Raw genomic sequence first — 23,247 nt, forward strand, 5'->3', positions numbered from 1 at the left:
AGGGAGCTGTGGTGAGGAGAAGACATGGCATCCTTTTTGTGAAGTTCACAGCAGTGCCCTGTTAGGTACCCCACTATTTAGGTGGCATGTCTGGGTGTGCAGTCCATCACTTTGCAGACCCCTCCCATGTCCAACAGGGCTTGTTCTAGGCGTTTTGGACTTGGACGGAAAGTTTGACGAAATGTGGTATAATGATGGACAATTTAGCGGCTTGGACGATCAGATCGGCAGGACGTAGAATTAGACGATTTTCGAAACGACAAAAAAGTGGGACGTATCTTTCGAAAATGTGTCTGAAGCTCTTGGATGACTTGCGAGATGGACGTAAACGGACTTAGACGTCCCTTTCTATTATAACCCTCCACACGTGTCCACAGGCTATAACGGGCGCGTTAGCGTTTCGCGCAGGCTATAACAGCTAACGCGCCTTAGTAAAAGGACCCCTAAATTTGGTGACAACACAAAGGGCTCCTTTTACGAAGCAGCGTTAGCGGGATTAACACGCGCGACTTTTCATCACTCGCTAGCCAAAAACTACCGCCTGCTCAAGAGGAGGCGGTAGCGGCTAGCGGTATTATGCACGTTAAACCACTACCGCGCCTTCGTAAAAGTAGCCCAAAGTTGTTAAATCGCAGGAGGATTGTGAAAAGTTGCAAGAGGAGCTCGTGACACTGGGCGTCAAAATGGCAGATGACGTTTAACATTTTCCTATCGTAATAAATTTTACGTTACGCTGGTTCCAACCGTAATTATTTTAGCAAAGTTTTGTATTATTCACCGTTATCATTTACAGCTATCGTAAACATAATGTAAATAAGTCATAAGTCTGTAAATTCAAATATTTTGTGTTCCTGGCTCTTTATTAATCCATACCGACTGTTTATCCACGATGGCAACGACATTTTTGGAATGTCCCGTCATCCGGGACAGACGATAGGAAAAGGTTAATGCGAGCAAGTGCAAAGCGATGCATGTGGGAACGAGGAACCCGAATTATAGCTACGTGATGATGGGTTCCGTGTCAGGAGTCACTGCCCAGGAAAAGGATCTAGGTGTCATCGTTGAGGATCAGTTGAAACCCTCAGCTCAATGTGCGGCGGCGGCTGCTCAGAAAGCAAATAGAATGTTAGGAATTATCAGGAAAGGAATGGAAAACAGAGAGGAAAATGTTATAACGCCCTCGTATCGCTCTCTGGGACGGCCACACGTGAAATACTGTGTGCAATTCTGGTCGCCGTATCTCAAAAGAGATGTAGCAGACTTTAAAAAAAGGTACAGAGAAGGGCAACAAAAATGTTAAAAGGTCGCTCATCTTCTTCCAACCTCCTGTCGGTCCCCTCGTTGAAGGTGATTGGAACTAGGCGTAACGACATGTTCTCTGTTATTGCCCCTCAGTCTTGGAATCTCTTACCGCAACACATTAGGGAATTAAAAGATTTATCCATTTTTAAAAAAACACTAAAAACATTTTTTTTTAAAGATGCATATGATTCTTAATATTTTATTATGCTTTTTTATTTATCTATAAATTTACTTCCCCTTCCTATTTGTTTTTTCCTTTGTTATTACTCTTCCTTTCCTATCCAATTATTGTAATTTCATTTCCTATTTATCCTCACAATTCAAGTATGTCTCTATACCCTAACTAATATTTTAATATACGTATGTAATTAAGTATGTTTACTATTTAAAAAATTTGCTTTATATTGTCACTAATATTTAATTTGTATGTGTTAAGGTATCAATCTGTATGTATTAAGGCTTTGTACATCGCTTAGTGATCTAAAATAGGCGATTCATTAAGAATTATTAAACTTAAAACTTGAAACTTGATGGGACGACTTCAAGGCTGAAGCAGCTGAGGCTCTTCAGCTTGGAGAAGAGACGACTCAGGGATGATATGATCGAGGAGTGGAGTGAAACCAGTAGATATGAATCGCTTCTTTACTCTTTCTAAAAATATTAGGTCTAGGGAGCATGTGACGAAGCTATTAGATTTTAAACAAACCGGAGAAAATCACACAACGTGTAATTAAACTCTGGGATCTTTTCCAGAAAAACGCACTCCCCATTCATACCCCCCCCAATCAAAGAAGTAAAAAGAACAAAACTACACGACGGCCTCCTAGCCACTCAAGCCGCAAGACTGGACAACCAGATCTCCAACCTTCTGATGACCACCCCAGACTATAGGACATTCAGAAAAGAAATAAAAACCACACTTTTCAAGAAATTCCTGAAACAGCAATAACAACACGACCTCTAAATGCTCTTAAGATCTACAACTTACCTCTCTAGCTAATCATTGTAATTCTGTCTTTTTTAAATTAACCTTTTGTAATCCGCCTTGAACCGCAAGGTAATGGCGGAATAGAAATCCCTAATGTAATGTAATGTAATGTAATGTAATAAGCCCCGCCACTAATGGAAAAAGTGGACGTGCCGAAAGTTAAGCCCCGCCACCTTTTGCCAACGCACGCAACCTTAACCAGTGAAGTTCTTAGCACAACGGCCCCCACAACGCGGCGCGATATGTATAAAGTAAAGTGGGGGGTTCCCCCCCACGCCCCCCCCGTCGGAGCACCCAAAAAAGATTATAAAAAGAGGATATGAAACTTAACATTATAAAAAAATAGAATAAACTGTCGACCATTTTTTTAAGGGCTCCGACGGGGGGGGCGTGGGGGGGAACCCCCCCACTTTACTTTCTACAGATCGCGCCTCTTTTTTATAATTTTTTTTGGGTGGCGGGGGGGTTAACTTTTTGGCGGGGCTTATCTGGAAAAGATCCAAACTCTGGAATTCGTTGCCAGAGAATGTGGTGAAATCAGTTAGCTTAGCGGAGTATAAAAACGGTTTGGCTAATTTCCTAAAAGAGAAGTTCATAGCCCATTATTGAGATGGAATCCACTGGTTATTCCTAGGATAAGCAGCATAAAATCCAGTATCCTCTTTCCAACAGTGGCCAACCCAGGTCCCAAGTACCTGGCAGAAACCCAGAGTAGCAACATTCCAGAGCTCAGATTGTGATGTCATAATGCCTCATTCCACCAATGCCTACGAGTCAAACTCACTAATGATGTCACAATGGCTTGGTTGTCTCAGACTTGGCTATCATAAGAACATGAGCTGCCTTACTGGGACAGACTGAAGGTCCATCAAGCCCAGTATTCTGTTCCCAACAGTGGCCAACCCAGGTCAAAAGTACCTGGCAAGATCCCAAACAGTAAAACAGATTTAATGCTGGTTATCCTAGAAATAAGAAGTGGATTTCCCCAAGTCCATCTTAATAATGGTTTATGGACTTCTCTTTTAGGAAATTATCCAAACCTTTTTTAAACCCTGCTAAGCTAAGTTCTCTTTACTGGCTACCTGTTCTCTGTGTACAGTTCAAATTGCTTATATTGGCCTTTGGTGAGGTACAAGGGATTACTTCTACATGTTGAATTAGAATGAACCAATCAGACTGGTAGGATCATGTGAGAGTAAAAATCTTAATATTCCTTCCATTAAAGAGATTAGTAAGGGAAAGACTCGTAATAGGGCTTTTTCAGGTACAGTATAGTGCCATCAATTGCCCCGACTTTGTGAGTTGGGCTGAGAAGTTTCCAGCAGCCCCTCGTAGATAAAGCTGCAGGAAAAAGCAGATTGCTCAAAATATAGAATGCACAAAGAGCGCCACATCTAAACAAATTCAGATTACAAGTTCTTTCGTGCCATGCAAGTGAAACCAGGACAAGCTCAGTCATTCCCTGCTAATGCAGTCACAGGGTCAATGTTCCAAATATCAACTTTCCTTTTAAACTTCAGGACTTTCATTTTCAAGGTTTATTCTTAAATCGCCTTTCTTGTTGTTGTAGTATTTAATTTATACCTTTTTGGAATAAAATTATAATCGCTAAGTCTTATTGACTTGTTTCCTTTTGTACCATTCTATTAATACCTCCTTTATGGATCCCGACACTTACAACCTGCTACCAGGGTATTTTTGTTAGCCAGGAAGGAGGGGCACAAATCCCCCGTTTGATTTTTTTGGGAGGCTCATTAATTGCTCAGTGGGGGCACCCAGCCCAGATATTCAGGCCTCGGAAAAACCACAAAAGATCTATGTCTTTAGTTCAATGGAGGATGAAAGCAGGAATTACAGTGGTCGCACGGAGCTCAACTGGCACCTGTTTCCACTGGATAAGGGCTTGGCTCGCAGGCCTTTGGCATTACATTTCAAAGTCTTTCATTTGGCAATGATGTTATAGACACGGCAAAGCAGAGAAGCAAATTCCCAGCACAATGAATGCAGAAGAATGATAGATAGATAGATAGATAGATAGATAGATAGATAGATAGATAGATAGATAAACTGGATTCCCCCAGACATGCCCTACTTTTGAGGACATGTCCGGGGGTCCGGACGGCATTTCAAAACCCAAAGAGTAGCAACATTCCGTGCTACTAATCCAGGGCAAGAAGTGGCTTCCCCCATGGCTTTCTCAATTACAGACTATGGACTTTTCCTCCAGGAACTTGTCCAAACCTTTCTTAAAACCAGCTACACTATCCGCTCTTACCACAACCTCTGGCAATGTGTTCCAGAGCTTAGCTATACTCTGAATGAAAAAAAAAAATTCTTTCATTTGGTTTTAAAATATTTCCCTGTAACTTCGAGTGTCCCCTAGTCTTTGTCATTTTTGACGGAGTAAAAAATCGATCCACTTGTAACCGTTCTACTCCACTCAGGATTTTATAGACTTCAATCATATCTCCCTTCAGCCATCTCTTTTCAAAGCTGAAGAGCCCTAACCTTTTTAGTCTTTCCTCATACGAGAGGAGTTCCATCCCCTTTATCATCTTGGTCGCTCTTCTTTGAACCTTTTCTAGTGCCACTATATCTTTCTTGTGATAAGAAGACCAGAATTGAACACAATATTCGAGATGAGGTCACACCATGGAGCGATGTCAACTAAAGCCTCCTTTAGCTCCTGCCCTGCCCCCTCCCCCTATCTGATTTTTTGGATACTGAGATGAGAACCCCAATAGCCCGTCTCCTCAGTCTTCATGGTTCCCACACAGTACAGCATGAACATTGGCAAATAAATCTGTTTAAACAGCCGAGCCCTCCTGCCTATGAACAGCCTCCAAAACCATCAATCCCGGCTTTTTAATTTTGCTGCACTTGGCGAAGAAATAATAAGAAAAGGGGACTCCATTAACTGGTTTTAATTTAATTTGAGGACTTTTCCTTATGCAGAGTTTGAAAGATGGCCTTTCAGAGAAAGGAGACGAGGAATTTATTCCATCCTACTTTGTTCTTCAGTGAATGCAAATCCGCTTCTTGTTTTCTGAACAGACCCCGCTGCCATCTGACCCCACAATATTACTGTCATACACTTCTATTTTTAAAAGTACAACTTTTACAGAACCTTTGACTGGAGTTTTCCTTTGCTTGGCCTCGGACTAATCCTTCTTGAAATTGGCCATTTTTCTTGTTGTAGTCATGCCAAAAATATTCTAAAAGATCCCTCAAGAAACTAACCATGTGCACATTTGTTAACTCCTTGCCAGGGTTAGTGCCCGGGGATAAACTTCGGCTTGATTCTCCGTCTCTAGCCCACCCACTTGAGATTTTGATAATTAAACTCAATCATGATGTGGAGGAAGAAATATTTTGTCTTACGGGTCCCATGGCGACAAGAGGGCATCCGCTAAATCTCAGGGGGGGGGGGGAGATTTCATGGGGACACCAGGAAGTATTTCTTCACCGAAAGGGTAATTGATCGATGGAATGGTCTTCCACGTCAGGTAGTCGAGGCCAGAACCACGCTCGACTTCAAGGGACGATGGGAAAGACAGGTGGGGTCGCTCCAGTGGAATGCTTAAAAGATGGAGGGATGGTTCTTGAGTGGGTAGACTTGTTGGGCCGTCATCCCTTTTCTGCTGTCATTCTCTATGTTTCTATGATAACTGTTCCTTTAAAGATACATAGGACTGCATCGGTTGCTAATTGAGGCAAGAATTAAATTTAAAATGCACATGTCTAATCTCACAACTAGGCAGGATCAGTTGAACCTGTCTAAACTAGATCTGGTTCTCTTAGAAAATGAGAACACATAGGTGTATCTCGTGCATTCTTTGATTTTTTTTTCTTTTCCTTAGTAAAATACTAAGATATGAGTGAATCCAAAAGTCACACCACCGGTCACGGCTGGTTGAGAGCTTCTTGCACTCGAGACCACTGACCGCAATAGAACTTTGTCGGGGGTTTCTCCAGCCAGGTGTGACCAACCTATGCATGCATCGGCTGTGACAGCTTCCATCAGTTGAGCAAGTCGCCTTGCAAAATGCTTTCTCTGGAAGCGGTATACAGCAGCTCGACCTGCGGCAGGGCCTCTGAAATCGAAACCAGCAGCATTACAGGGACAAGACTCGGGCAACACTTGCACAGAACCATAATTTATACCACCCCTGGCCACTGCTGAGAACAGCGTGACATAACCATTACGAGCGGAAGGGATCTTGATTGTGGAGACAGAGCCATGCTTTCCCCTCCCCCTTCGAGTGGCCTTTCATCAACGAGAACCCAGGGATGCTTATCAAATGAAAGGGTACACAATTCTGTCGAATTAAATACCAACAATAAGTGATCTCTGTGTTTTATGAGCTGTTACAAACGAGCGTAGAATTCCCAGCTGTAGAGCCGGTTGACGCCATCTGAATATCTTATCATCTCGACTAGGACTGTTATAGGAAGCTGTGGTTTAAAAAAAAAAAAAAAAAAAACTGAGAAAAAAAAGACGGATAAAGACCATGGCCCTGATTCTACAAAAAGCACCAGCTGATCTAGGTGCCTAACTTAATTTTTTAATTGGTTCAATCTGCACTGTTCATTGAATAGCGTCATTAAAAGACAATTTTAAACAATTAATTTGAAGCCGGCACCAAACTCAGTAGGTGCCATGTAGAAATCTTCACCGAGGCCTACCCAAAAAGTCAGCATGTTAGGAGCAGAGTTTGGGTGTGAATTGAGTGAGGCACTGGTATTGTAGGCCATGAAAACCCTGGAACAAAAATTAGATAGCTCTAAGTACAATAAATGCTGGCACGGTAATCTGGAACCAGGGACATTATGCATTATACACGATTTTACAAACCGATTATAACCATGCGCGTTATATGTGTGAGCGCGTTATACAATTTTTTTTTTTTGTCATTGCGATCCGGCATCCCCCCTGCAAACCGGCATCCTCCCCCCCGCTCGCGTCACCCCCCCCTCCCCCGCGATCCTACATCCCCCCCCCACCGCAAAGACATCGCTTACCCGATTGGGCACCGGCACCAGCACCAATGCACAGGACATGCCAGTGCCCGAAGATCCTACCTCGCCTGGGCTAGGCTGGGCTGGGCGGTGCAAGGGAGATCCTCCCTCTTCCCTGTGCTGGGCTGGTCTGGGCTTTGAGCATTTGCGCATGCTCAAAGCCTTCTGGTCTCACTCTCTCCGAGATTCTGAATCTGAGAATCTCAGAGAGAGCGAGACCAGAAGGCTTTGAGCATGCACAAATGCTCAAAGCCCAGTCCAGCCCGGCACAGGGAAGAGGGAGGATCTCCCTCGCACCGCCCAGCCCAGCCCAAGCGAGGGAGGATTTTCGGGCACTGGCACGTCCTGTGCATTGGTGCTGGTGCCGGTGCCCAATCGGGTAAGCGATGTGTTTGCGGGGCTGGGGGGGATGTAGGATCGCAGGGGAGTGGGGGGTGACGCGAGCGGGGGGGAGGATGCCAGTTCGCAGGCCAGAAGAGAGAGTAAGCGGGGGTGGTGGGAGGAGGTTATAGCAGCATGCGCGGTATACGCGTGTGCGTGCTATATAGATTTTTTTTTTACAGCAATGCTTTGTTCCCACACGCTATACATGTATGCGCGTTATATGCGTGAAAATACGGTAGATCATCTACTTTATTATTGTCCCTATATTAAGTTATTTTGGAATTCAATCTGGTCTCAAGTAAACGCTTTATTGGAAAACCATGTTGCGCTTTCCTATGATACTGTTTTATTTGGAATGGCTAAGAGGAAGAAGAGTGAAATATCGTCATATAATAATAAACTTTTATTAGTCATGACTGGGGGTTGCCATTCAACATATTACCAACAATTGGAAAAATTACAAGAATCTTAATTACACATTCTGGTGGAATTCATTAGGCCATATTTTCAAGATGGAAAGAGCAATAGCGATACAAAAAGGGACATATAATAACTTTGTAAAGATATGGGGGCCATTGGCAAAGTATTGTGATGAATAATCAGTTCTTTTCTTTTCCTTTTCTTTTCTTTCTTAGCTCTGTTTAGCACACTCAAGGGGGAGGGTAGATGTGGGGTGTAATTTAATAAGATTTGTTATCATATGTTATATACATATAGTATACTCTATTTTAGTTGAAAATGTGTTGAAGGGTGGGTGGGTGGTTTTTTTTTTTTTACACTATTAGATTTTATATGTTAGATATTATAGTGCTATATTGGAATTACTTGTATGATATATTTTTGTGCACTTGTTGTTTGATATGAAAATGAATAAAGATTAAAAAAGAAAAAGAAAACCCTGGAACTCGATTTGTGGTACAATATTGCATATTAAGCCTTCTTTAGATAGATATAAAAGCCGGCTCTTCTTGATTATGACCAGAATAGCCATCCAGATGATTACGCGGAACTGGAAGAGTTACGACAGACTGAGTTACACGTTTTGGTGGGCAAATATTTGTTCCACGCATAAATATGAGAGAATGAATGCGGAGTGTTTGGGGGTCTAGTATGACATTCAATAAAGTGCGGAACCCATTGACTGCATATGTTGAATTGCAATGAATGTCGGGTATCTCCCTTTTTATAGATTCCTTACACATCCGGGGGGGGAGGGGGGAGGGGAAGGTATTTGGGTTTGCTAAAGGTATTTATCTATAATATTGTAATAATATGCGAGGAAGGGAGGGAGAAAAGGATTGGTAATGGATTAATTTAAGTGTATTTTAAGTGCGTTATGTATAATACTCATGTTTAATATAGTTGTATTGCACTGTCAAAATTTGAAAATCAATAAAGAATTTTTTTTAAAAAAAAAATTCATTTAATTCAGTGGCTTTTTTTTTTTCTTTGACGGGCAACGCACTGCCCACGACTGCTCTTGCAGACAATTTCACTCACCGAGTTGTTCTGACACTGAACGCTGGAGCTGTTGAACCTCAAAGCCGGCACCCTCTGCTCGCTGCCTTTGATGTTCAGAATGCATTCGTAGCCTCGCTGGCCAGACTGCGGCTGAGGCAAGTTCTTTGCTTTTAGGGTGATAGGCTTGACCACTTCCACAGGAACTAAAATCTTCTCGGCCTGAAGCAGCTGTGGGCATTCCTGGAAAAAGAAGGGAGCGTGGTGATTCAGCCGGTCTCTTCGAATTGAAAACTCTCATAAACTGGAAGGATTTGGTCAACCTGAATGACCCTCATACACTCATTCCAGAGTTCTGATAATGAGAACAATGACAGTATCTCTCAAATATATTCTAGAACTAGACAGTTGCAGGGTTTGGAGGGGGGGGGGTGGACATTAATATTAAAGTTACAGGAAGAAGAGTGTTCTGACTCTGATGACAATTCATGCATAACTGTCTTGGAAAGCTGAACGAAAATGGAGAAGGATTTACAACACAGCAGTAGAGCATTCACTGCCCCAGGTGAAATACTAATTCATTCTTTAAGGCTGATGCACTGGGGTGACCTCATCCTGGTGACAGCACAAACACATGATGTCATTAGCACCAGGCACCCATCAACCAGACCTATTCCATTGACTATTTGATTATAGAAGGTTTTATGTCCTTAGTATGTATCTCTAGATGGCCTTTGCTGTCCATCTTCTAATGAATTATGAAGGGTTCTGCTGTGGGCAAACATGATTATCTAATCCAGTGGTTCCCAGACCTGTCCTGGGTTTCCCCCAGCCAGTGAGGTTTTCAAGATATCCCTAATGAATATGCATGAGAGAGATTTGCATATAATGGAAGCGACAGGTATGCAAATCTCTCTCATGCATATTCATTAGGGATATCTTGAAAACCCGATTGGCTGGTGGTCCTCCAGGACAGGGTTGGGGACTTTGACACCCCTGATCTAAATCAAATCAATTACCTAAAGCAGTGGTTCCCAAACCTGTCCTGGGGGACCTCCAGCCAGTCAGGTTTTCAAGATATCCCTAATGAATATGCATGAGAGAGATTTGCATACCCGTCACTTCCATTATATGCAAATCTCTCTCATGCATATTCATTAGGGATATCTTGAAAACCTGACTGGCTGGGGGATCCCCCAGGACAGGTTTGGGAACCACTGATCTAATCAATAACCCAGCACAGCTGCTATCTTATAGGAATTCTTGGTGGGGTTCTGACAGCATATCAGAACTCTGCTTGTCCTATCCGTTTCCGCATGCAGTTCAAACTCCTCTTACTGACTTACATGTGTTTTCGCTCCGCAGCTCATCAATAACTCTTATCTCTCCCCCCTCCTTTAACCTCCCTCCCCAGACACTCTGCTCATCGAGTGAGTCTCTCTTATCTGTACCCTTCTCCTCTACAGCCAGCTCCAGACTCAGATCCTTGTACTTTGCTGCACCGTATGCTTGGAACAAACCACCTGACTCGCTACGTCAAGCACAGTTTCTGGCAGTCTTCAAGTCCAGACGCAAAGCCCACTTCTTTGAATCCAACGCACCTGTCTTATCGTTCCCTCTGTAATTCCCCCCACCTGAACAAAGTGCATCGACTTGTCCAGTTTGTCTGTCTTGTCTAGGTTGTAAGCTCTTTTGAGCGGGGACTGTCTCTTCTGTGCTTTGATGCACAGCGCTGCATATGTCTAGTAACGTTATAGAAATGATTAGTGGTAGGAGGAGAAGCTGTCTGAGCACTCAGTGACATCACAATGCATCTAGGTCATACTTGGAATTCTTGATGACATCATAATGCAGCTGTATATGGTTCCCCCACCTGAGCACTGTGCATTCATGCACCTTCTTGACCAGTTTTGTCTGTGTTGACTAGATTGTAAGCTCTTTCGAGCAGGGACTGTCTCTTATGTGTTTTGATGTACAGCACTGCATATGTCTAATAGCACTATAGAAATGATTAGTAAGGGACAGAGAAGCAGAATGAGGGGAGGGTACAGTTCATTGATGGGGTTCTCAGCATGCTTCTGTTATGGCGGCTTTGCTCTCATCGGAGCGGACTTTTTCCTATTTATCCTTTCCACATACTTAATTCTTGGGTAATAGAGTGAGAACCAGAGAAGCCATTGTACAGATCCCACTGATGCATTTTGTGACTCTGGGCAAGTCACTAAACCCTCTATTACCTCAAGATCAAACTATGACTGTGAGTCCTGAAGGAAGAAATACCTAAATTGCTTGAACCATTTCGCAAACAGGGTAAGCTAGAGCCAAACATACAGCATATACTCGAATATAAGTCGATCCGAATATAAGTCGAGACCCACCTTTCCTCAAAAAGGAGGAAAAACGGTTGGCTTGAATATAAGTCGAGCGGCTTAATATTCAAGTGTCCTGCCCCGTCAGGCTCTGCACCCAGCACCCTTCCATCCTCCCCTCCCCTGTCAGGCTCTGCACTCTCCCTTCCAGGCTCTGCCCTCTGTCCCCCCCCCCCCTGCCCTATCTTCCTACCTCTGCCGATCTTTGGTGGAGGTGCAGCGGGCAGGAGCAAGCTTTCTGAACTCCTGCCCCGCTGCTAACCCGCTGCGCGGATCCACTTAGTCCATTTCAGCGGCACAAGCAGCAGCGCGATTTGGCGATGCTTTCTCGGCGCTGAGCGGCTTCCTTACTGGTTCCCGCGAGGGAGGAGGAGGGGGCAGAGCCTGGCCGCCGCAGCCTTAAAAAATTCTGGGAGGGGGCATTGACCCGAATATAAACTGGGACCCCCAATTTTTGGGCCAATTTTTTGGCCCCCAAATCCCGGTTTATATTCGAGTGTATATAGTAAATAAAATACACATCTAGGGTCCCATTTTTTTTGCATAGAATACAGAGATCAGAATCGAGATATCTACACCAGGACATGCTCAGTTCTGGTCGTATTGTAGACTAGGGTCTGGCAATAGAGAAGAAAGTGGATCCAACCGTTCACAATTTTTATTGGTTACAAGAGAGAAACATGGTCATGTTTTGAGATATCTTTATCAGGAGTTTGAAACTGGTCAAACAACGGAATGTTTAATTAAACCACTGAGAAGTTACAAAATCACAAAACAACCATTAAGTAGGCACCAACGAGGAAGTTCTACATATCGCATCGAATGTGAGGGACTACTTCTAGGCTGAATGTTGGGTGTGGAAAAGGGTTCTAACAGACGGAAAGCGCTGAAACACGGCAGAAATGGCAGACCCCATTTATAGCATAGTGCCTAAGTGTTTCTACGTCATCAATGCTCCAATAACATGCGCATAGTGTTATGGAATAGTTGGCAAATAGCATGACTCGACATGCACGTGTGTCGGCCGGAGGGCCTGCCTCAGGAGTCTGAGCTTCAGTGCGAAACAATATGTTTCAGCTTTTCTCTCTTACGCTTGTGATACTTAATTCGAATAGGCAATTCAACAAACAACACGAGCAAAACAACCAATCAAAGGTGTGTCTGCCTTGCAGAGCAATCTATCAATGTCTCGAGTGTTCAGAAGGGAAAGTGAAAGTGAAAGCAAAGTGGTCACATTAGACAGGTTTAAATTCACATGAAAAAAGTTTTCGGTTCAAAGATGCCTATTTTGAAGAATTTGGTTTTCATTAGAACGAGGGAAGCGGAGAGGGGTGTTTAGGCGGGAAGAGGAGCAGTTCTATTTTAGCCATACAGTATTTCATTTTAGATGGTGGCAAGACATCCGGGTGGCAATGTTGGACAGGGAGGCTGAGACTCTGGTCTGGGTTTCAGTAGAGATATTTGGCACAGTGAGGTCGATCTGGGGGTTCATAGTCAGTGGCGCGCAAGACGCCAGCACGCTGACAATCCAGCGCCGACAACTCGGCGCAAGACAGAAGCGCGCAGGGGAAAAAGTAATTTTTAAAGAGCTCCGAAGGGGAGGTTTGGGGTGGCAACCCCCCCTACTTTATTGGTTAGTGTTCGCGCTGCTGTTGGAGGGGGGTTCGGGGAATTGGAAACCTCCATTATAGCGAAAAAGGAACTTTTTTTGATTTTTTTCATTCCATTTTCTCTATAATGTGGGGGGTTTCACCCCACACACCCCTCCCCCGCAACGGCAGCGTGAACACTAACCAACAAAGTGGGGGGGGGTTGCCACCCCAAACCCCCCGTCGGAACTCTTTAAAAATTACTTTTTCCCCCGCGCGCTTCTGTCTTGCGCCGAATTGTTGGCGCTGGATTGTCGGCGCGCTGGCGTACGATTATCCCGTCACCGATCTGGGAGTTGTCGGCGTAGAGGTGATACTGGAATCCATGTGTGGTGCATGTGTGGCACAGTGGTTAAAGCTACAGCCTCAGCACCCTGGGGTTGTGGGTTCAAACCCATGCTATTCCTTGTGACGCTGGACAAGTCACTTAATCCCCCCATTGCCCCATGTATGTTAAATAGATTGTGAGCCCACCAGGACAGACAAGGAAAATGCTTGAGGACCTGAATAAATGCATGTAAACCATTCTGAGCACCCCTGGGGAGAACAGTGAGTAAATAAATACTGTGAAATGTTCCAGCCTCTGATAGCCAGAGCAGGTATTGTGACATCATAATGCCTCATTCCACCAATAAAAGCCAACCTGATCAGTGATGTCACAATGGCTGGATTGTCCTATTCTTGGCTCACTTTTACTACATTTTGATTTCTAGAATGACGCAGTGGTTAAAGCCTCAGCACCCTGAGGTTGTGGGTTCAAACCCATGCTGCTCCCTGTGACCTTGAGCAAGTCACTTAATCCCCCCATTGTCCCAGGTACATTAGATAGATTGTGAGCCCACCAGGACAGACAGGGAAAAATGCTTGAGGACCTGAATAAACTCATGTAAACTGTTCTGAGCTCTCCTGGAAAAACAGTATGGAAAATTGAATAAATACATTCAAAATCCTGATTTATACCTCATAGGCATCTTTATAAAAAAAGGTTTTGAGGCTTGCTTTGAATTTGCCAAAATGTAAAAACTCCAATGAGGGCCTTTAGGACATTTCAGAAAAAAGAGAATGTTTCATCCTCCATTCGAATGCGCTGCGGAGGGAAGTTTTGGCACAGCACGATGAAAAACCTCCCAATACTACAGAGGTGGCAGGTTCGCAACATTAAACAACTCTCTGAAGAGAAATACGAGAATAAAAAAAAGGATGCCTTAACATTTCATTGAAATATATTCTACCAAATAAGCTTGACAGTGAAACAATTGCTATTTTTATTGCGAAAATGGAAGGGAGCTGAGTTGCCAGCCCTGAAAGCGACAAATACTATATCATGAAATCTGAATTTTATGGGAAAGAGCACAAAATGTGTCCTTGTTCACAAAAAATATTTCTCTTTTAACTAGGGTTACCTGATTTTACTCCTGTGAAATTCAGACCCAAGGCCCGCCCTCAGGCCCACCCAGTTCCGCCCAAGTCATGCCCCAGCCCCATCCCCCCTCCACCTGTTCTCATGCTCAGAGCCGCGTCGGGAGGGTATGATGCGACGGTCCCGAGCTGAAAGCCTTTCAAATCCCGGCACTATGTCCGGACATATCATCTAAAAAGAGAACATGCCCCAGTACATCCGGACATCCTACTTTTAACCATCAGACTAAGCACAATCTGAGATTCTTTACGTCTCAAGATTAGAATGCTTCCAGACACCACAGAGGCAGAGCGCTAGAATAGGCAGAGAAGGCAGGGTTCAAATCCTGTTGCTCCCACCGACACCCCTTGTGTCTGAAGTCAAGACACTTTCCAGACGATATTCAAAGTGAGTTAACTGACTGGGAATGGCTGCGAACCAATTAATTTGCTTGTTTGTGGCTATATTCATTGTGGATGTCCTGCAAACCTGACTGGCTGGGGCTCCCCAAGAACAGATTTGGGAAACACTGCAGTATGGAAACATGAAATAAGGGGGAAACACAGAACAATTATAACTGAAGGCTCCGATTAAACTAGTGGCCCAAAGAAGTGAAGCAGAAAGAAGCTGCCATGTACTCTCCACACATACATATCAAAATATATACAGGCGATCCCTGAGTTACAGACACCTGACTTAAGTACAGGTTGCAGCTTCATTTGATTTCACTGAGCTGTATTTCCAGTAGCAGAGACTCCTACACTTCTCCTGTAGCAGGTTCAGGACTGACGCATGGCCACATTAAGAACAGTGTGTGGTTGTGCCTGCTGTACCTTAGAGGGAACACAGCTGGGAGCAGAGATAAGCAGCAAGAATCTTAAAAGCTACAAGTTCTGAGTTACATACAAAACCGACACAAGAACAGCTTTAAAAAGGTAACTCGTTCTTAACCCGGGGACTGCCTGTATAGGAATAATCAAACCATTGTGACATCATTGATGAAATTGGCTGTTAGGCATTGGTAGAATGAGGCATTATGACATCACAATATGAGCTCTGGAATGTTGCTACTTAAGACCGCGGTTGCAACTTCATTTGATTTCACTGAGCAGTATTTCCAGTGGCAGAGACTCCAACCCTTCTGTAGCAAATACAGGAATGACGCTTGGCCACATTAAGAACAGTGTGTGGTTGTGCCTGCTGTACCTTAGAGGGAACACTGGAGGGACAGCTGGCCCTTTTGTCAGCTGGGAGCAGAGATAAGCAGCAAGAACCTTAAAATCTACAAGTTCTGAGTTACATACAAATCCGACTTAAGAACCGCTTTAAAAACGTAACTCGTTCTTAACTCAGGGACTGCCTGTAGATTATATTGGAAGATTCTGGCAGCTTTCAAGAGGGAATTGAAAATGTAATAGCATTTGGAAACCCTGCTGACCACAATTTAGTACTTCAGGTTAGAATATGCACATGGGCAGATTGAAAAGTAATGAAACCGCCTCCGTTTTTCTTTTGAAGGAGTAAACATGGCAAATCTGTGCTGGTTCTCGTGAAGCTCATACATCGATGGTTCTGAACCTGCAGTCGGACCGCCGCAGTCTTCATTGTTTGGTCACAGCGAGAGGAAGAGCTTCATCCGTTTCGTCAGGGCAGATGAGGAAGACGTGTCTATGGGAGTATGCCAGAGGTGAGTGATTGAATTTTGGGTTGAACTTGGGAAGAATCTCTCGAAATCTTATGGCAAGCATAGTGAAGGACGTTCTCTTCAGATGATGAAGTGAAAAACGCCACAGCCGCAGCGCTGAAAGTGATATTGCAAAACAGTCTGCTGCATGTCTTCGAATCATTTTTTTAAATTATTATTTATTTAAATTTAAACAATATTATCAAGAACACCTTCTTGTACAGATTATTGAAAAAGATGCAGCGAATAAAACATAAACTACAAAATAAATTTTTGTTACTTAATCAATATTATAGTCCGAAATTTTGGATCCAAGAATCTAATGTCAGATATTAGCCTATTTTGATAAGTGGGTGAAAACCCATGATTTCCTTATTTTGTTTTTTACTCATTAGAGTTTTTGAATCATTTTGTTTGTTGGTTGGCTTTTTTTTGTTTGAACCGCTGCAAAAATTTTATTGAATGTGAAGGACTCTACTTTGAAAAAGAAAAATGTTCAGATCCTGTGGAGTCAGTGGCTTAATAAGGGGGGGGTTGACCCCCCCCCCCAGGGTGCTGTGTCAGTGGGGGCACTGGCATCTCTCCGCCCACCACGCCGTCCCTCCCCCCACCCCATACCTCTGTAGATGTTCGCTAGTGTGAGCAACTTCTCCTGCCTGTTGCTCGCGCCAGCCTGGTTCCCCTCGGAATCACTTCCGGGTCACGGAGACAGGAAGTGACGTCAGAGGGAAATCCAACGCTGGCGCGAGGAGGATGCTGGAGAAGTCACTCACGCTGGTGAAAATTTAGAGGTACGGGGGGGGAACGAAGAGTGCGAGTGTGGAGTGGGGTGGGGAGGGAAGGAGCAGGGGGCAAGGGGGGAGCGCCACCCTTACTAAGCCACTGTGTGGAGTATTCTGATTCTGAATTTTAAAAAAAACAACTGTCTCATTACTTTTCAGTCAGCCCTCGTACATTGTTCTGCATTGACGACTTTTGTAGCAGTATTTTTTTTTTTAATGTGTTTATGTAAATAAAAAAAGTTAGGGGGAGGAAAAAGGAGTGAATTGGGCTGACTTGCAAGTCCCATGGCACAGTTCCACTTGCCCATAACACCAGCGGCTGAACCGGGCATAGCCCCTACATGCCAACACTCAATTATTCTATTGTTATCTCTCCAGACATTTACACTCATCGTAAATCTTACTGCTTTCTCTTCACCGCCTGCCTTTAAGGTTATGGACGCGCTTTTTTTTTTTTTTTTAATATATTATCACTTCAGCTAAACCAATAAATATGTATGCAGTATATCAATATAATAGTGTGATAAAGGTAGGGAACAGAGATAAAATATATGATGTGTTCAACGCTTCTTTGGCCAGTGGAAGCTCATCACGATGTAAATTTGAAGGGATGTGTACACAGGGGTTTATGAAGCTTGGAATTCTCCTGCGAACACGTTGACCTGCCTGGTTTAAGAACTTTCTACCTTTCCTGTAAGTGAGCATATAATATTGCGACAGAACGAACCAGAGGGCTGGATAAAAGCAGAGATCCCAGGCAGGAAGATTGTCTATCCAAATTCAAAGACGCTTACGAGATATAAGCTAACGTTTACCCCTCTCACGCAAGTGTCCACATTTTCGTTAACCTTTCTCCCCTTTCATTTTATTGTAATTGAATTTACCTTCATTTCTTATGAAGCAAGTTTTATTCTCAAGTCATTTTTGTGTCTGGTTTTATTCTCGTGTCTGTTTTTGTTATCCTTATTTTATATTTTTAAATTGAATTATAAACCGCTTAGAGCTCGAGATAGGCGGTATATCAAATAGAAAATGAACTTGGAACTTGAAACTTCTAGAATACGGCCATAGAGCTTCTGAGGATATTCCAGAGGTCATTGCTTTCATCACTTTTGCTGTGTGTGTGCAGGGAGGGTGGGGGGTGTCCATGTAATATTATGCAAAATATGCATGGGAAACTCCAATTAACTAAGGTGATATGCAAACACCTCTCAGTTATTCAGTAGCAAGTGATATTTATTGAGAATTTGTGGGTAGAGAATGACACGGGGAAAAATTCTGTCCCTTTCACCGCCCCGTCCCCATCTTCAGCGTCTTCTCCTCTCCATCCCCCCACCCTCAGCACCCTTCACGTGTTCCAGCAGCTCCCTCCCGCCGGCCAGCCGTGCACTTCCCTCCCTCCCTTTCCCTTACCTTTTCTTGTTGAAACTGACGATTTCTATAAGGCTAGAAAAGTCTGCTAGAAAAGTCTCCTCCGATGCAACCAGAAACAGGAAGTTGCGTCAGAGGAGACTTTTCCAGCAGGCAACGCGACGCAACTTCAAGGCTCCGGCTGTAATACAGCTCATAGCCTTATAGAAATCGTCAGTTTCAACAAGAAAAGGTAAGGGAAAAGGAGGGTGATGCATGGCTGGACGGCCGGCGGGAGAGAGTGGGCTGCCGGATCGAACGCTCGTTCACTGCGCGTTCACGCTTGTTCACCGCCCCGTGCTAACCATTCACCGCTCCATGGGGCAGTGAATGGCCTTGTCCCCGGTCTCGCGGTGACCTTTTTTTTTTTATTCACCGTTTTGGCGGGTTACCCGCGGCTAGCCGCGGGTAACAACCACCGTGTCATTCTCTATTTGTGGGTTTATGTGCTTAGGTCTATTCACAGGTGGTGGTTTGATCAGGTTTGTTTTGTTTCTGTAGTGTCCCTTCCTGAAGAAGCCAACCAGTGAAACCTAGGTTGGGGGGGGGGGTTGGAGAGAATGTACCATTGATTGTGAATGATTTAAGAATGTACACAGAGCAATTTTGCAACCACATATATCAGATAAGTTTCAAATTTTTCCAATTGATTGTTTATTGGAATTTATAGAACGTTTGTTCTGTGGTAATAGGTGGCAGAGACGGTGAACACGCAATGATGGTCTCTAACACAGCTGACTCCGTGACTTTTCACTAGAGTTATGGTTGTGGGTCTGAGCGTTCACTTAAAAGCACATTTGGAGTTTTTTTATTTTTTTATTACTGTTATTTTTTTACATACAAATAATTTATTCTGGTCGTAAGGTGATTAATGAGACATGTAATATTATGTACATGCTACATGCTGATTTTCTATGGTGAAATTTTCAAGAGTCTGCAGCAAGTGGACAAATTCTGCAGCATTTCATGCGGTGATCACTATATATTTGCACATGTATTTGTATGAACAATCATGTATAACATTTTAAGATGATAAAAATAACACCTCCCCCCCAAAAAAGGAGTGCACAGGCCTACAGAACGGGCACCAGACATTCTTAATTTTGCTAAGACCCGACACTGTCAGTGTTTCAGCACACGGCCTGCTTCAGGGGGCTTTAAAATTGTCTGTCACACAGTATTTTCCTGGAAAACATTGTCCCAATATAAAATAATACCAGTGTATGCCTCTTGCGTTCATCTGCAATTCTTTCTCTAATAGGTCCTAATTCTATAAAAGACACCTAAAGGAGGAGCCAGGGAGGCAAGCAAATATAAGAGGTAGGGCCAGAGCTAGGTTAGAGGGCCCAGGGAAGAAGATTGAAGAGGTGATTCCTATATGAGCCTTGAGTACAATCGCTAGACGCAATGCTTCAGGCATGGTTAGGGCTACCAGATTTTACTATTGCAAAATCTGGAGTCATGGCCCGCTCCCGTGCCCACCCAGTTACACCCAACCCCGTTCCATTCCGCCCAAGTCACACCCCATTCTGCCCCAGCCTCGCCCCCCCCAGCCCCTTCCCCCAACCTCTTCTCGTGCTCAGAGCCACGTTGGGAGGGCCTCTGCGCATGCGCGTGTGACATGGTTCATAGACAAAGGCGCGACGACAACCCAGCGCAGACAACTGAGCGTAAGGCGGAAGCACGCCGAAGATAAACAGTATTTTAAGGGGCTCCAATGGGGAGTGTTGGTGGGGAACCCCCCCCCCCACACACTTTACTTAACAGAGATTGCGCCGGCGTAGTGCTCCATCGGAGCCCTTTAAAATACTGTTTTTCTTTGGCGCACTTCCGCCTTGCGCTCATTTGTCTGCGCTGGGTTGTCGGCGTGCCTTTGTCGTCACGCGCTTTTGACCTGTCACCGCGTTGCATCCACGCATGCGCAGAGGCCCTCCCGACGCGGCCCCGAGGTGGCAGATTTTTAAAAACCTGGACAAAGTGCCGGATTTTGAAAAGCCATCCGGGCACCCGGACATGTCCTCCAAAAGGTTATTCACGGTTTTTCTGTATTTGCGGTTCTGTTAATCCCCTACCACAGCGAATACGGAGGGAGAGTGTATCAGAAACTTTGTGCATTAAAATATTTTCTAGTCAATTAAAGATACTATCGTGTTTCTCAAAATTCCTACGTGATACAGTCAGTGGGAAATTATATTTGTGCTTATTTTGAAGGGGTTTATCATAATCACTAGTTTGTTTTAAGGAAGCATGACATTTGGCAAAAAAATTGTTATCCAGTGTTATCGGGGCATAACAGCACCCCCAAAAAACACTCCCTATACTGCCTGAATATTTATCCTTTATAATAAAAGCCTACCTCGCGCATGCACACTCCTATCTGCGTGCTTCCATGATCCGTAGGTCTGTGGCCGCAGGAGTGCGCATGCGCGAGTCCCCAGCCTTACTTCCCAGCACCTACCACTCGCCGGCAGGACTGGACGCCAGCGCTGGACTCCCTGTTCTCCGTGTCGGCTCCTCTCACCAGCCACCCCAGCTTCGGAGAAGGCTTCCGACGCTGGCGGGATCGAGAGGAGCCACAGCGACACCTCACAGGGTGGGAAGGGAAGCCCAAAACACTCCAGCCGCAAAGGGATGCCACGGTCCCGACTCCAAACCAGCTGATTCCAGCAGCGTGTGCAGCACTCTACACATGCTGCTTCGGGGCCTTTTACTGCCCTGATTTGCTCTGCCGCGTCTCTGATGATGTCATCAGGGATGTGCCAGAGTAAATCAGGGCAGTAAAAGGCCCCGAAGCACGTGTGTAGAGTGCTGCACATGCTGCTGGAATCAGCAGGTTTGTCGGACCGCAGGAAAGGAAGGGTGGGGGCAGCAAGGGACTAAGGGAGCAGGCAAGATGGAGGGAAGGGAAAGGGGGGTAAGGGAAACGCTGCTGCTGCACAGGGAAGTGGGGTGGGGTGGGAGGGAATGCCGCTGCTGTGGCTGCTGCACAGGGAAGGGGGGGATCTAAATGCTGCTGTACAGGGAAGTAGTGGAGGGGGAGGGAATGCTGCTGCACAGGGACATGGAGGGGGAGGGAATGCTGCTGTGGCTGCTGCAAAGGGAAGTGGGGGGGGGAGGGGGAGAGAGATAGATAGATAGATAGAAAGAAAGCCAGACAGCCAGAGGAAGGGAGACAGAAAGAAAAGAAGAAAGGCACAGGGGCAGAGAGAGACACAGAAAGACAGACAGACAAAGGGGGCCAGGGAGAGAGAGAGAGATAGACAGAAAGAAAGACAGTGGGAGAGAGAGAGACACAGAAAGAAAGACAGACAGACATATATTCTAGCACCCGTTAATGTAACGGGCTAAAATACTAGTCTCTAATATTTTACCAGTAGAAATCTTTTAAAATTCTCTTCTGTGTTCAACTTCCTAACGTAAGAGCATGAATGTAAATGATAGAAACTCGTTCTTACCACACACACTCACAAACCTGGGGTCGTCGCATTGATTTTTCTTTTCCAAACACGAATGTACTTGGGTGCATGAATATTGACTCGGAAAGTACAAACATAATATTCAGTCTATGCTCCGTTTCTTTTTAAAAGCAGAATTACCATATTGATATTGCCGAGCCGTCCAGCTCAGGAATCAAAGTCCCCAAACAAATTACAGATGAAATTGGATATTGATAGAAAGAAGAACTTGTTTAGAAGACTAATGTTCTTCTGCAGGGATATATTGAGCAGAACACCGCACCTGATAAACAGGCAATGTTAGAACCTGACTTTACGACTCTTTTCCCCACATCCAAACGTGGCTCATTTGTATCTTTTCCTACACAGTTTTACTAGCAAACCTGCAGTTTCCTGAATCGCAAGGTCAAAGAAAACAGACTGGAGAGACAATTCCGTAACCAGAATTATCAAGCCGCGCTAGCGGGGTCAGCGCGTCAGGCATTTCGTGCTAACCCTCGCGGCCGGCTAAAACACTAACGCCTGCTCAATGCGGGCGTTAGTGGCTAGCGCGGCAGGCGGTTTAAAGGCGCGGTATTACGCGCATTAACCTCCCCCCCTACCGCAGCTTGATAAAAGGACCCCTAAGAGACTTATGTGGGAGTGCATCTAGTCTACAAAAACATGCACAGAAGGGTTAATTCTCTAAAGGAAGCCTCGGTTAGGTGCCAGGAACGAATGGGCTGAAGGCAGAAAAAAAAAAAAAAGCCCACCTTAAGATTGTGATGGGACAGAAAAAGTATCTGCATATATAATATGCAAAAGCATAGTTGCTATTGAGCTAACCCAGCAAAATGTAGGGGCTGCCTACAACTCAATCCTTTTTTCTACTTGCTCTGGTCTGGCACCTCCTGCATTAGCCACACCTATAGTGGCATGAGGTGCGGTTAAGCGCCTATGAAGGCTCGATTCCGGCACTGATTTTTTTAGGCACCAATAGGTGCCTTGAAAATCAGTTTAAACATAGAAACATGCCCATCCATAGTAACCATTATCTCTTAGGGATTCAAGACAAAGTTAGACAAGTTCCTGTGGAGCTAGAACGTACGCAGGGAGGGCTGGTCTCGGTTAGGGCGCTGGTCTTTGACCTGGGGAGCCACCGCGGGAGCGGACTGCTGGGCACGATGCTGGGATGTGCTGGGCACGATGGACCAGCAGTGAACATAAGAACATAAGCAATGCCTCTGCTGGGTCAGACCCAAGGTCCATCGTGCCCAGCAGTCCACTCACACGGCGGCCCAACAGGTCCAGGACCTGTGCAGTAATCCTCTATCTATACCCCTCTATCCCCTTTTCCAGCAGGAAATTG

At 44.7% G+C, this 23,247-nt stretch overlaps 1 protein-coding gene across 2 annotated transcripts in view; it reads right to left on the bottom strand.

The window, feature by feature from the left end:
• PLXNA4 (plexin A4) overlaps nt 1-23,247 on the bottom strand; it is a 1,110,463-nt gene that overhangs the window by 280,723 nt on the left and 806,493 nt on the right. For both annotated transcript variants that reach the window (XM_033958729.1, XM_033958728.1), the window contains exon 10: nt 9,194-9,394. In XM_033958729.1, coding sequence (XP_033814620.1) covers nt 9,194-9,394 — 201 coding nt within the window. The remainder of the gene's footprint in view (nt 1-9,193; nt 9,395-23,247) is intronic.

This window comes from Geotrypetes seraphini, chromosome 9 (genome assembly GCF_902459505.1).
Source record: "Geotrypetes seraphini chromosome 9, aGeoSer1.1, whole genome shotgun sequence".
In the NCBI taxonomy this organism is placed as follows: domain Eukaryota; kingdom Metazoa; phylum Chordata; class Amphibia; order Gymnophiona; family Dermophiidae; genus Geotrypetes; species Geotrypetes seraphini.